Genomic DNA, 13,511 nt, shown 5'->3' on the forward strand with positions numbered 1-13,511 from the left:
AGCCAGGACTAAATATCAATATTACTTATATAGTATTTATTTAATATTACAATTCTGTTTGTGATAAAACACTTAACAGTAGTTTGTGTTGCTTATAATATAGTGATAAGTAATGTATTAGTTGTAAGTATTTCTATTTCATGTATAATATTAGTACTATTCAATGTTGACTGGAATGGCGCTGCCCTTCCACACCATAGGCGCGTGAGGGCGCTCGAGGCACTCCCGCGGGCGCACTTAGGCCCCGCCCCCGAGCTCCAATAGGCTGCAGGCGCGGTGCGCCGTGGCGCAGCGACTGGCCGCGTCCCCGGCCCTCCCCCTGGTCCCTGGGCTCGGCTCCTTCCCTCCGCCCTGCAGCCGGCGGCGGTTGTTGTTCAGCGGCGGCGGCCGCTGCTTGGGTCGTAACCTCCGGCCGCCCGCTCGCTAATCGGTCCGCGCGCGCGGCTATGGAGCTGGAAGTGCCTGACGAGGCGGAGAGCGCTGAGGAGGGGACCGTGACCTCGGAGGTGACCTGGGCTGCGGAGAGCAGCACGGCGTCAGGTAACGGTTCCGGACCTCGCGTCCCTTCGTTCTCTCGGAATGGACCCGCCGGCCCCCCCCCCGCTGGGGCCCAGTGGTCCCGTCCAAGTGCCGGGGGGTAGTCGAGACCCGCTGCAGGGACACCGGAACGTTCCACTCAGGGGTGCTCGCGGGGGGATGGAACACCCTACGCCCGGGTTGGGGGACTCGCCGCCCGGGGCGGGAAGGAGGCTGGAACGCTCCACCTGGGGTCTTGGAGTGGCACCGCCTATTTTGGGGATCCCTTGGTGGGGGGGCGCCGGGCTGGGGGTGGGAGTGGGTGCAGGGCCCCATTCTGAGAGGCTGTGGGTGGAGCATCCTGCTTTGAAAGCGTGCGGGGAAGACCCCTCCCCCCCACTTAGGACTCGTGGTGGGTGAGTGTTCCGCCTCCTGCTGAGGGCGTTCGGGGACGACGTCCCTCAGCCTTAGTGTGGCTGGGTTGCTCTGAGAGTGTGGAATGGTGAAGTACCCCTGTTCCATTGAGGGGGCCGTGTCTCCAAGGTGGGGCATGACAGGGGGTGACACTGTTTCAAATGTGCCCTCTTGCTTGGACACATTCTCTGGGCCACACACCTTGCTGGTATCAGCTTCTTGGCCTCACCCCTTTCCCTTCACAAACTGTCACCCCTATGGGCACATCTTATTGGCTGGGAAGGCCAGGGGCAAGTGGGGTGGAGGAGGGAGGGTCTTTGTGGCCATCTGGGTCAGCCTCCTATCTCATCTCTCTTTGTGGAAGTCACTAGACCCAGTTTCTGGGGCACCATCCTTTTCTTCCCTATCTGAGCTTTAGTTTGCCTTCCTCTCTCAGGAGGGGGCTAAGGGCGTGACATCTCAAGGCACCTTCCATGTCGGGGCTTTTTAAGCAGACCTGGGAAGAGTAGGCCCTTCTGATCCTTCTCCCTGCACACAGGGGTCTGCTGGAGCCATGTAGGTCCATTGCTTCTTGGTGCCCCTCGTCTTGGCCTGCCTTTCTTGCCCTCCAGCAGAGCAGGCATGGTGGCAAGCCAGCCTCACCTAGACCCACCAGCTCCAGGCGTGCCTCTCCCTGGGGTGGAGTACAGAGCCACTGCGGTTCCTCAACAGTTGAGGTCACAAGCTCTCCAAATAGGAAGTTTGCTGATCTAAAGAACCCTGTGCTCCTCCCAAGCAGCCCTCGTGGGTGGAGTCCTGTAGACACCCACATGGGCATCCATCCCCCTTCTCCCCCAGGTCTCCAGAAGCTTTCTTGGCAGTCAGGGAGATGCTCTGCTGCCTGGGAGTTGGGAGAAGTGGGGAGAGAGAGAGGGAGGATATGATCCTGTGCTTCGGAAGACTCCCACTGCTTCCTTTCCCACTGCCATTTGGAACCGTCTGGTAGATGACCTGTTTCCTTCCGACCATCCAGTCGCCTCGCCTTCTTTCAGCTGGTGCCTTTGCCAGACTAGCTCCACGCGTGGTTGAGGGCCCAGCCAGGTTCTTTCTCAGCCGGTAACCTCCATCATCGGCCCTCTGGCCTGGCTGGTTAGAGACAAACTAGCCGCAGACTAAGTGGCCACTGGAAGGCTGCAGAGCAAACCATTTGTCTTATCAAGGGCCGGGTGAGCCGCTTGGGGACAGACAGAGTCCCAGCCCTTGGCTCTCGCCGGGTCTGAGCATGGGGCCTGGAAGATATTAACTGGCCCTCCCTGCCTGTCACTGAAACCCACAGAAATCTGCCTTCCCCAGCAAGTTACTTATTTTACTCTCCTTAAAGAGCTGCCTCTCCCCCTCCAAACCCACTTGTCTTGACATAAGTTCTGTGATGGTTGGGTAATGCTGTCCGCGCTCTCCCAACTGCGGTACGAATGCATAAACACATGAATGGGTCTGCACGTCCTTCGCCGGGATGGCTCACGCTGCACCCGGCTCTCTCCTTTCAGCGCTATTGAGTTTTTCGGCCAGAACAGTTTTTGTTTTAAGGAGCTGCACTGGGGGCTGGAGGGTGTTGAGCAGCATCCCTGGTCCCGACCCACTCGATGCCAGGAGTTTCTTCTCCCAGTTGTGACAAATATAGCGTCTCAGATATGGCTCAGTGTCCCCTGGAGATAGTCACCCTGGGGGAGAACCACTGCACTATACCTGTTATTTTGTAACTTCCTTGCTTTTAATCGATAATAGTCTGGATTTTTTTCCCCTATGCTGATATCAACTAATTTTTCAGAGAGAGAGAATACTGCATTGTGGTTCAGAGGGTGGGAACCCCAGAGTCGCACTGCCTGTGTTCTCCTGAGGAGCAAATGCCTGGGCCTCTCTGAGCCCTCAGTGTCCCCATCTGTGACATGGGGTGAGAGTGCTTGATGAACTTCAGCGACAGCTGCCCTAGGCACCAGCCGCAGCTGATTCACCAGCCTCCTGCTGAGGGACATTCAGGCTGTTTCTGGAGTTGCCTTCTGCTGTTACAGGTGGTAAATGACTCGTCTTTGAATGTGGGTGCTTCAGTCCCTGAAAGTTGGAGTCCCACCTTGGAGTGGCTGGGTCAGGGGCCAGCAGATTGAAAAATGACTCTCAGACACCCAACGGCTCCCAGGCAGGTGCGGCAGGGGCCGAAAGAGACTGTCTGTCTTCTCACGGCATTGCCAGCTCCAGGTGTTATCAGCTTGGTCGTTTTGGCCAATCTGATGGGAGGTGAAACGAATATCTCATTGGTGTTTAGAATCTGGTTACTTTAAACACCTAGGCTCCCGAGACCTGGTCCGGAGAAGGCCTGATGGTATTCTTCATTGGCTTTTGGGGGTTATGTGGGCGCCTCGTTCCTGGGGGCTTGGACACGTTCATGGGGCCAGCTGTGGGCTTTGGGGCTGAGCTGTGGTCTGCTGTTTGAGAGCCATTTCCCCCCATCCTTCTGTTCCCATGGTATCTCAGAACAGTCAGCTTCTTCCCGGGCCTCCCAAACCCTCCTACCTCTAATCTGGTAGCCGGTTCTGTCTGCTCTGCCTTCAAAATGGACCCAGCATCTACCCACTCCTCCCCCTCCTCTGCCTCCATCTGGCCCGGCCCCATCATCCATTGCTGGCCTGGTCCCGGTCGCTTCACATGCTCCCGGCAGCTCACTTCAGAAGGCTCCCATTAAAAAGTGAGTCAGATCCCATCCCTTCTCTGCCCACAACCTCCAGGACTCCCAGCTTCCTCCGGGTAAATGCTCAAGCTGCCCGCGGTTCAGATGGTCCTCCATGACATGCTGCCATCCCCTTCCCGCCCTCACCTCCTCTCTCTCTCCCCCTCGCTCCTCTGCTCCAGCCACACAGGGCTCACCGTTTCTCCAGCACACCCGAGTCCTGCCCCAGGGCCTTTGCATGAGCTGTGCCTGCCGCCTGGAACACTTGTCCTTCATATCTGTGTCATTTGCTTCCTTAGCTCTTTCAAGTTTTTGCTGAAATACCTCCTCCTGCATGAGGATGTTTGAGGGAGGCCTGGGAGAGGGGTAGGACGACAGCACGGTCCAAGCAAAGGCCTGGTGTGCTTGAAGAACAGTGAGGGCCAGCATGCCTGGGGTGGAGTGGGCAACACCGCCTCTAGCTGTGGGCAAATGGTAGCCAGGGATTGCAACACTGCTCATCCCCTCACTGAGAGTGAGTTGTGGCCTTAGGGGACAGGAAGCTCCCAGTGTGAGTCTTGCCCTGGCCACTTTCTAGGAATGTGACCTAAGGCACTTGGACTAGCAGCGCTGGTCTGTCCTGTGGAAAGGCCTTGGGGGCTGGACCGTCTTTACCAACTCGGGACACTCTGCCTCAGTGTCTCTGTCTGTGAAGTGGACCTGATGATTGTGCCTTCCTCGTGGGGCTGGACTGAGCGAATGGAGGTGCAGAGCCCTTGGAAGGGTTCCTGGTGTGTAGCCAAGTCCACGTGAGTGCTGGGGCTTTCCCTCCCTGGGTCCACACGCAAGGCAAAGGGGCTGCATGCCATAAACTGCTGCTTGCGGAGCCTGGCACAAGCTGGGGTGTGCCGTGGGGCCCAGGGCACGTGAGCACGTGCAGCTGCCTCGTGGTCCTTCCCCAGTGCGTACTGGACATTCATCGAGTGCCTGCCGTGGGCCATGGGGGGTTCTAGGTGCCTAGGGCAGTCACATCCCTGACCAGGGGATTCCCTCGCTGCCCTCTAGCCTCTCAGATTGGTGGGGCTGGGGTGGGGCACACAGATAAGACCAGGGGCTGCGGTCTGTGGCCCCCGGGACAAATCCTGTCCACCGCTGGTTTGTGTCACTGAAGTTTTATTGGCACACGGCCACGCCCATTCACTCACACAGTGTCCATGCTGCTGTCACGCTGCAGTGGCAGAGCTGAGTCTCAGGACAGACCTTATAGCCACGGTGTGGAAAATGTTTACTCTCTGGTCCTTTACGGAAAATGTTTGCTGGCCCCTGAGTAACACCGTGCTGGGCAGGGGCGGGTGTGCAGAGGGGAGTGAAGCCTGTGGCCGTGCAGATTCCGGGGCCTGCTGTCGGTGGGCAGGAGACGGGGCGACTGGAGTGAGAGACAGCAGCTGAGGGTGGAGCTTTCAGGCAGAGGGGACATGCAAAGGCTCTGAGGCCAGAATGGGTGTGATTTCTCTGAGCTCAGAAGCTAAGTCAGTGTGGGGCAGAGGCGAGACGGGCAGGGCCAGCGACGCCGGGCCCTGGAGGCCTGGCTCTGCCCCAGTTTTGTTCTGAGTTCAGCCGGTGGTGCTGGTGGGTTGGAGCGGGGCAGGGGACACAAGTCAGGTTTGCAGAGTGTGCTCTGGCTGCTTGGTGGGAGAGGGGCTGCGGGAATGGGGTGGGGTGGGGTGGGTCTGGACCAGGGGTGGGGCATGGGGGTGGAGGGAGGTGAGGGAGAGGAGGAACCCAGGAGGGTTTTGGTCTGTGCGCCCTGGAATTGGTGGCAGCGGGGAGGGCCCAGGAAAGAGCAGGTTGGGGGGCTGAGCTTGCACTGATGCGGGAGGAGTGGTGAGGGGGTGCTGCCCCATGGGGCCTTGTGGACTGGGCAGGGTGGCCTGGGCCTTGGCCTGGGAGGGCACTGCCTTGACCTGGGATGGCGTTCCCCTGAGCATGTGAAGTCCCCACTTTCCACCTTGGTGTTTCCTCTGAAGATGAGGGCAGTGGGGTCCAGAGGATTTAGGGGGACAGAAATAGGTGAGGCCCGCAGGTTCTGGTGGCACACTTTAAATGACACCTGCATGAGCTGAGTATTCACAGAGGGGGAGGGCCCGGCTCCAGGGGGATCCTGGGCCCCCAGGCCTTATGTTCCTAAATCCTGCCACTGTGACCGAGTCGCATGTCACCGCATGTGACAAGGCAGGTTGAGACCCCGCTGGGGATTTTCCCTCGCTGCCAGCTGGACTCACAGCCCGAGCCGCGGGGCTGCCCTGTGCAGGGGATTAGTGGCCACAGGGATTAGCCGGGGAGCCCTGCGTGGCTCTGTGCCGCCTCCTGCCCACCAGCCTGCACCGGAGGGAGTGGGGCCACTTGGGTGGCCCCAGGTGCCCAAACCAGTGGAAAGGAAATGTTCTCAGAACTGATCTGTCTTTGATTGAAGAAAGGAACCCTAACATTTTGTCACAATTGTCCCCTTTCTCTTGCCCATGCATCACGTATATGTGTAGCGGTCTTTATCCTTGATGGGGGGAATGGGGTCGCTGTTGAAGGTTTAGGGGTTTGGGCTTCGTCCTGTTCTGTGGGTGCTGTTTCTCACACGTGTCCTTATGTGCCCCCTACCGGGAGCTGTCTTAGCTGGAAGCGTGTGCAGTGTTTTGGAGATGGCACAGTGTGTGAGCCGGTGCGGGGGCTGAGGGGGCAGGAGTAGTTGGAGGAGAGCAGAGACACAGAAGGAGAGCCAAGAAATGGGTCCCCTCAGCCACGGGAGGAAGTTGCTGAGCTGTTCTGTGCCTCAGTTTCCTCATTTGCAAAGCAGGATCACAGACACGTCTTTCTTTCTGGTTCACTCGAGGATCAGATGCGTCAGTGACCAGGGAATGCTCAGGATGGGGCCCAGCCTATGGCGAATGCTCAGGAAGTGGGGAGCAAAGGCACATGACTTAGGCTGGGCATCCCGGGGCAGCACTGTACGCTTCCATGTGTTAGGGCGTCTGGGTGGCCGTGCGGGGCAGCTCGGTCAGCCTGGAGTCTGCCCCCAGGGCCCCTTGGCCTCTGGCTTGGTGCGAGCCCATTTGGTGGTGTGACCGGGCCACATCTCTGTCAGGGGCCCTGGGCCTCTCTCAGGGTGGCTTAGGACCCACTGTGTGACAGACATCCCTGCAACTCAGTAGACTGTCTCTGAGGCTCGTTTCTCACTTAATGCCCAGTGTCCCTGGCAGGTCAGCAGGGAAGTGAGCTCGTTGTAATCACCCAGAGACGCAGGTGATGGGCCTGCTGTCACCCTGAAGTGGCAGAGGTGCACGTGCAAACCCTAGGCCGTGGCTGCGGTTTCAGTGGTGTTACTGATAGGGCCCCCGGTCAGGCTCAGGGGAGCTGGGCTTGGATAATACATTCTGAGGGTGCTGGACAGATGATGACATTTGTGGTGGTCAGTCTCATGCTCTCATCATACTGCAGAGTGTCACCTGCAGGTTCGTCTCTGTTGGCTGAATTCCCAGAGGCAGAACTGCCGGCATGAAGGCTCCCTCCATGTGTGTGCCATTTGGAAGGTGCCACCTGTGTTCAGATGCACCTGGGATTCGCCTTAGTCAGGTGTGGGGAGGCCCGCAGATCAGGAGATGACTACCTCTGGGGAAGGGTGTGTCGCTCACACTTGGGGGACGGGCATGCAGGGCACATGAGGGAGCGCCAGGAGGCAGAGGGGGGAGGGGAAGGCATGGGCCTTTTGGTGGGAGGGTTGTTAGGACACAGTGGACAAGGCAGGGGAGGTACACTGAGCAAGCTCACAATTGGCCAGTTGCTTTACCTGACGGGGGTGCCAGTACTTGGCCCTCGGGTCACTGGGGCAGGGGGTGGGGGCTTGTGTGTGTGACTTAGATAAGGAGGTGGGCGTGTGGGGGGGTTGCTTGGTTTGTACATTGGAGGTGCACTCACTGGGAGCTAATTGTGATCTCCGAGTTGGCCAGTGCCAGGGCGGGACAGCCCCCCAGGTTCACGGGCCCCGAGATGCCAGAGCATCATCAAATACGGGAAGTAAAAAATGGGACTAACCAGGAGGCTGATGGAGCGGCCCGAGTCCCCCGGCAGTGGGTGGCGCCTGTGCCTGCCGGTCCTCTTCTCCGACCTTCACCAGGCCTGTGGGCGCAAAGCGACATCTTGGTGTAGTTGCGATTTGGATTGTCTCCTGGATAGGAGTGAAAGCTCTTCCTACAGTTTTTCCTTTTTCTGTGTCAACTTTGTTTTATTAAAGATGAATTCCAGCAAAAGGAACAAAGACAAGCCTGAGGTGGAGTCACTTGCCCCCGGGTCACACAGGGATGGGACAGCACACCCCGGCAGTGTCTGTCCTTCGTCAGAGCTGGGAGTTGGAGCATCACCCCAGGGAGTCAGGGCCGCCGCAGAGGCTGTCTTCTTGTCATCCTTGCTCGGGCGAGTTCTGGGGGGCCTGTGCCCGGCCGTCTCGGGTCTGCACTTACAGGCCCCTCTTCACCTCTCGCCCCGTTTGCGCCTCTAACCACACACTTCTGAGCCCCCTCAGTTCATCTTCTGGGAGCCGTATAATTGGATCTTTCTCATATTCAACTGAGTTACCCATCTCATTGACTGGTAGGCACTCTTTATATATTATGGGAGTTTTTTTCTTTTAATCTACAGCACAAGTGCAGGTTGCTTTTCTCCACCTTCCTTACGATGCCTATTAATGCCAGGCAGGTAGTTTCGTTTTTCCATGGTCACATTCATCAGTCTCTCCTCTTATGGTTTCCCAGTTTGGTCTTATAGACGGAAAATTCTTCCCTCTTCTGAGGTTATAATTAAATTCTTCTAGTACCTCTGTAATATCACTTTTTTTAACATTTAAAGTACACTATATTTGGAATGTATTCTGGCATAAGGCATATGAGGGTCTAGTTGATTCGGCTTTTCCAGGTGGCCCCGCGTTGTCTGAGCCCGGCGTTCCGGAGAGTCTGCTCTCCTCACCGCTTTGAGACGCTTTGAGACGCCCTGCACCAGGCTCCTGCACGCAGCTGGTCTGTTCCCGGACTTCCTCTTCTGCCCCATACGTCTCCCTGTCTCATGCAGTGGGCATGTCTTAAACTACACGCAGTCACAAGCTTGCTGTGAAAAAGCAGCAGCCGGACCCACGTGCAGTGGGACATGGGTGTTTCTGTCCCTCCCGCTCTGTCTCTGCAGAGACAGTGCCCATCATTCCAGGCGTTTCTTTCGTGCCCGTACCTGCCTGTCTTTGCCTGTATTACTCTTTTTTACATATTTTATTTCGAAAACGTTCAAGCCTGCAGGGAAAGTTACAAGAATGTGAAGGTGAGCACCTACACACCCTTCACTGAGGTGCCCCAGCTGCTCCTGGCCGCCTCATTGCACTGTCCGTGTGTGCGCTGCCCTGCTGGCCATGGAGAGTCGGACGTGATGCCCCATCCCTGTGTGAGTGCGGCTGGCGTCACTCGCAGCTCTGTTCTGTGATGTTGCCACAGGCACTGAACCGCTGCCCCTGAGGAAATGCAGGGCTTAGATTCCTGCACGGCTCTGGTCACACAGTTCTCAGCTGATCAATAAGTAGCCTTGTGTTGTGTGTGTTTCTGTTTAAAGACACCGTATTTAGCGTGCATTGTTGCTTCATTAACACTGTGCTCCCAGCCCTGTCGCTCACGCCTGAGCCAAGCCCCTGTGACATGTGTCTGCTCTGTAAGACACGGCTTAGGAATCCTGGACAGCGCTTCGGTTCTGTGCTAGAGAGACATTTTAACAGCAAAATCACCAAGAGAAAGCACAAAAATGCAAAAGAAGTGGTACTGCCTAGACCGTGAAAAGGACACATATTTCCACTGCAAGAGCCGAGACAAGAAGGCAGAGCATTGCCCGGCCAAACCCCAGCTGAGCACATGTGGGGGCGACACGGAGTTTTCACTGCCTGCCTGTGTCTGTGAGTGCAGGGGGAAGCCCGTGGGGGTTGATGTGGGCTCACAAGTAAATTTTAGCCAGAAGGTGAGTTGCAGCTGTGGAATTGGTGAATAATGAGCATCATCTGTGTCACTTACAAGCAAAGGCATTCTCCTGGCTTAGTGCAGGGCCGAGTAGGGAATGGAACATGGGTGTGGGAGTCACCGTCTGAGCAGTCGGGCCGGAGCGGAGTCGTTCTGAGCTGGAACGGTTTGTTCCCTCCCTAGGATTCAGTCCAGGGTCACACAGCACTTGGAGACCTGGGGGCAGTGGGGCCGCCTGAGGACCCGTGACTGGGCAGGCTTCCCTCCTGGTCTGACAAGTCCTCTGCGGACCTGCTCCCCACTGCCCAAACCCTTCCACCTGAGGACCCACTGAGAATGACCCACCCTGCCCACTTCATCTGCTCTCCACCTTGCACACCTGCGGACCTCTGCTCTCTCCTCCAGGAAGCGTACCCGAGTCCCCCAACAAGCTTGCCCTGCCTAGCCTTTCCCCTGGTCTCATAGAACTGTGCGTGGTGGTGGTTGTCCACCAGCCTTGGGCCCTGGACTTTGACAGCAGGGCTGTGCTGGGCACAGACAGGTATTCAGCCGTGTTTGTAGCGTGAGTGGTGAATGTTCTGGAACCTTCTTTCTGTTTTTCTTGAACACTGGGACTTTGGAAAATTGTCCAGCTAGCAGCTTAAAAGCCTGCAGTCCTTCCCCCACTGCACGTCCTCTGCAAGGCTTCCTGTTTACCACTCTGGAAGCTCTCGTTCTGTGCAGGGAGATCAGGGGAGGGTGCGGAGCAGAGCAGGCAGGAGGAGTCGGGGCAGATCCCCGTGTGGAGGAGGAAGGGCAGGTGGGCTGCTGTCAGGGCTCTGCCCCTCGGGGAGAATGGCCCCTTACTCCATCGGTTCTCAGCCGCTTAGCCTCACCCTCCCTCCTGCCACACCACACCCTTTGCTGTTTCCCGGAAAGTGTCCTGTTCTGTCACCACAGGGCCCTTGCATGTGTGGGGGGGCTGCCCTCCCACTTAGAATTCAGCACTTGCTTGTGATTTTTCTTTCCCTTCCTGTGGAAAGATGTCACGTGTTCAGGACAAAATGCAGGCCCGGCCCTACCCCCAGGCACGTCTGTTGCCAGCTCTCTGTCCCCTGGTGAGGCACTTGGCCACGCACCAGTGCCCTGGTCACATACCTCCTCCCATGGTCTCAGTGAAATACACTTCACTCTGCACTTTGACTTCTCTTCTAAACACTTTCTTGGGGTAATAGCTTTATTGAGATACGAATCAAATGCCATACGGTCTACCTCAAGTGTATAACTCATTGGTTCTTACTGCTTCCACAGCACTGTGCATCCATCACCACAGTCAGTTCTGAGGCACTCTCACCCACTCTGCCGGAAGCCTGTCCCAGTTAGCATCGCTCCCCAAGTTCCCTCCCACCGTCCACTTCCTGTCTCTGTGAATCTGACTCCTCTGGGGTTCCTCTGTGAATGGAATGCACACTATTTGGACTTTTATGACTGGCTTATTTCATTCAGCACCCCCAAAAGCCATGCCCATCAGCAGTCACATTAGTCACTTCCCATCCCCCTCCCCAGCCCCCGACAACCACTAAACAGCTCTGTCTCTGTGGATTTGCCTGTTCACACGTCATGTAAATGGAATCACTGTGTGACTTTTGTGTCTGGCTTCTCTCACTGTGAGTCATGTTTTCAAGGTTCATCGATGTTGTAGTGAGTGTCGGGTCTTCATTCTTTTTTCAGGGCTGCATAATATTCCAGTGTGTGTGTGTGTGTGTGTGTGTGTGTGTGTGTGTACACTGTGTTTATCTACTTACCAGTTGATGGACACATGGGTGTTTCCAGCCTTCGGCTGCTTGTGTACCTGCTTATATGGCTTTTCTGTGTGGTTGTGTGTTTCTATTTCTGCTGGGTGGATGCCTTGGAGCAGAATGCTGGTTCACATGGAAACTCTGTGTTTAAATTTTGAGAAATTATCAGACTGTTTTCTTTCTTTCTTTTTTAAAGATTTTATTTATTTACTTTTAGAGAGATGAGAAGGAAGGGAGAGAGAAACGCAGGGAAACATCATTGTGTGAGAGAAGCATCAATCAGTTGCCTCTCACACACCCGCTCCTGAGGACCTGGCCTACAATCCAGGCCTGTGCCCTGACTGGGAATCGAACTGGCAACCTTTCAGTGTGCAGGCTGGTGCTCAGTCCACTGAGCCACACCAGTCAGGGCCCACCAGACTGTTTTCTATGGTGGCCACACCATTGTACATTCCCACCAGCTGTGCACGAGGGCTTTGATTTTTCCACATCCTTACTATACTCGTTTGTCCATCTTTTTTGTTTTTAAGATTTTATTTATTTATTTTTAGGGAGAGGGGAAGAGAAGGAGAAAGAGAGGGAGAGAAACATTAATGTGTGGTTGCCCCTCACATGGCCCGAACTGGGGACCTGGCCCTCAGCCCAGCATGTGCCCTGAATGGGAATCGAACCAGCGACCCTTTGTTTTGCAGCCCGCACTCAGTCCACTGAGCCACATCAGCCAGGTGATGTTTGTCCATCTCTTTTATTCTAGCCGTCCTGGCAGGTGTGAAGTAGTCTCTTTGTGGTTGTGATTTGCATTTCCCTGATGGTAATGATGCTGAACATCTTTTCATGGGCTTCTTGGCCATCTGTGAATCCTCTTTGGAGAAATGTCTCTTCAGAATCTTTGGTTGCTTTTCAATTGGGGTTATTTTTTTTTTTGCTATTGAATTGTAAGCATTCTTCATACATCCTAGATACAAGTCCCTTACCAGAGATGTGATTTGCAAATATCCTCTCCCCTTGCGTGGGCTGTCTGCTTATTTCCTTGGCGGTGTTCTTTGATGCACAGGTGTTTCCAGTTTGATGGGGTCCCCGTTATCTCATTTTTTTATGTTTTCTGTGCTTTCGTTGTCACATCTAAGAAACCACTGCTGGCTCTGAGGTCATAAAGATGTACCTCTGTTTTCTTCTGAGAGTCTTCCGGTTTCAGCTCTTAAATTCATTTAGATTTATTCTGTGTTTTTAAAACGATTTTGTTTATTTATTTTTAAAGAGAGAGGAAGGGAAGGAGAAAGAGGGAGAGAAACATCAATGTATGGTTGCCTCTTACACACCACTACTGTGGACCCGGCCTGCAACCCAGGCATGTGCCCTGACTAGGAATCAAACCAGTGACCTTTTGGTTCTCAGCTTGCGCTCAATCCACTGAGCTGCACCAGCCAGGGCTATTTTATGTGTTTCTTTAAATTGCATTAGTTAGTAACATATACATTTCAGGTGCACAATGTTATTATTTAATGGTGGTATTACTATAGCATGCTTACCATAGAAAGTCTAGTTTCCATGTGATGTGCTTTGGGTTAATGTTGTGTGTGGCGTGAGGTGGGGCCCAGCTTCGTTCCCTGTGTGTGGAGATCCGGGCATCCCCACACCACTTGTGGAGAAGATTTTCTTCCTCTCTGTGTTGTTTTGGCACCTTGCTGCAATCAGTTGACTGTAAATGTGCGGGGTTAGTTCTGGACTCTAAGTTGACCTATTCTGGGCCGTTTTGCCAATCCGTGTGCCTGTCTTTGTGCCAGCACCGTGCCATCTTAGTGACTGTAGCTTTGTCGTAAGTTTGAAATGCGGAAGTGTGCATCTTTCAACTCTGTTCTGCATTTTACCTTTTAATATATAAGTCTGGCCTGGCTCTTGGTCTCTGTCAGCGTAGCTTAGGGCTGCCACAGCCTCTAAAACACCCATGTAATGTTCCCTTGTGTGCATGCTAGCCCTCCACTTAGTTTGCTCGTCGGCTCTTCACAGAGCGCCTGCCGAGTGCCGGGCCCAGCGGGAAGCGCGGAGGTGGTGGGCCTGGAAGGAGCACAGGCAGCGGCTGCGTAGGGGTCC

At 55.1% G+C, this 13,511-nt stretch overlaps 1 protein-coding gene across 6 annotated transcripts in view; it reads left to right on the forward strand.

Moving 5' to 3' along the window:
• The first annotated feature begins 322 nt into the window (after positions 1 to 322).
• The window catches only part of PIP5K1C (phosphatidylinositol-4-phosphate 5-kinase type 1 gamma), a 52,374-nt gene continuing 39,185 nt past the window's right edge, over positions 323 to 13,511 (forward strand). For all 6 annotated transcript variants that reach the window (XM_045830909.1, XM_045830911.1, XM_045830913.1 and 3 more), the window contains exon 1: positions 323 to 540. In XM_045830909.1, coding sequence (XP_045686865.1) covers positions 447 to 540 — 94 coding nt within the window. In that variant the 5' untranslated portion in view covers positions 323 to 446. The remainder of the gene's footprint in view (positions 541 to 13,511) is intronic.

This window comes from Phyllostomus hastatus, unplaced genomic scaffold (genome assembly GCF_019186645.2).
Source record: "Phyllostomus hastatus isolate PE091 unplaced genomic scaffold, TTU_PhHast_1.1 phas_contig_159, whole genome shotgun sequence".
Taxonomy (NCBI): domain Eukaryota; kingdom Metazoa; phylum Chordata; class Mammalia; order Chiroptera; family Phyllostomidae; genus Phyllostomus; species Phyllostomus hastatus.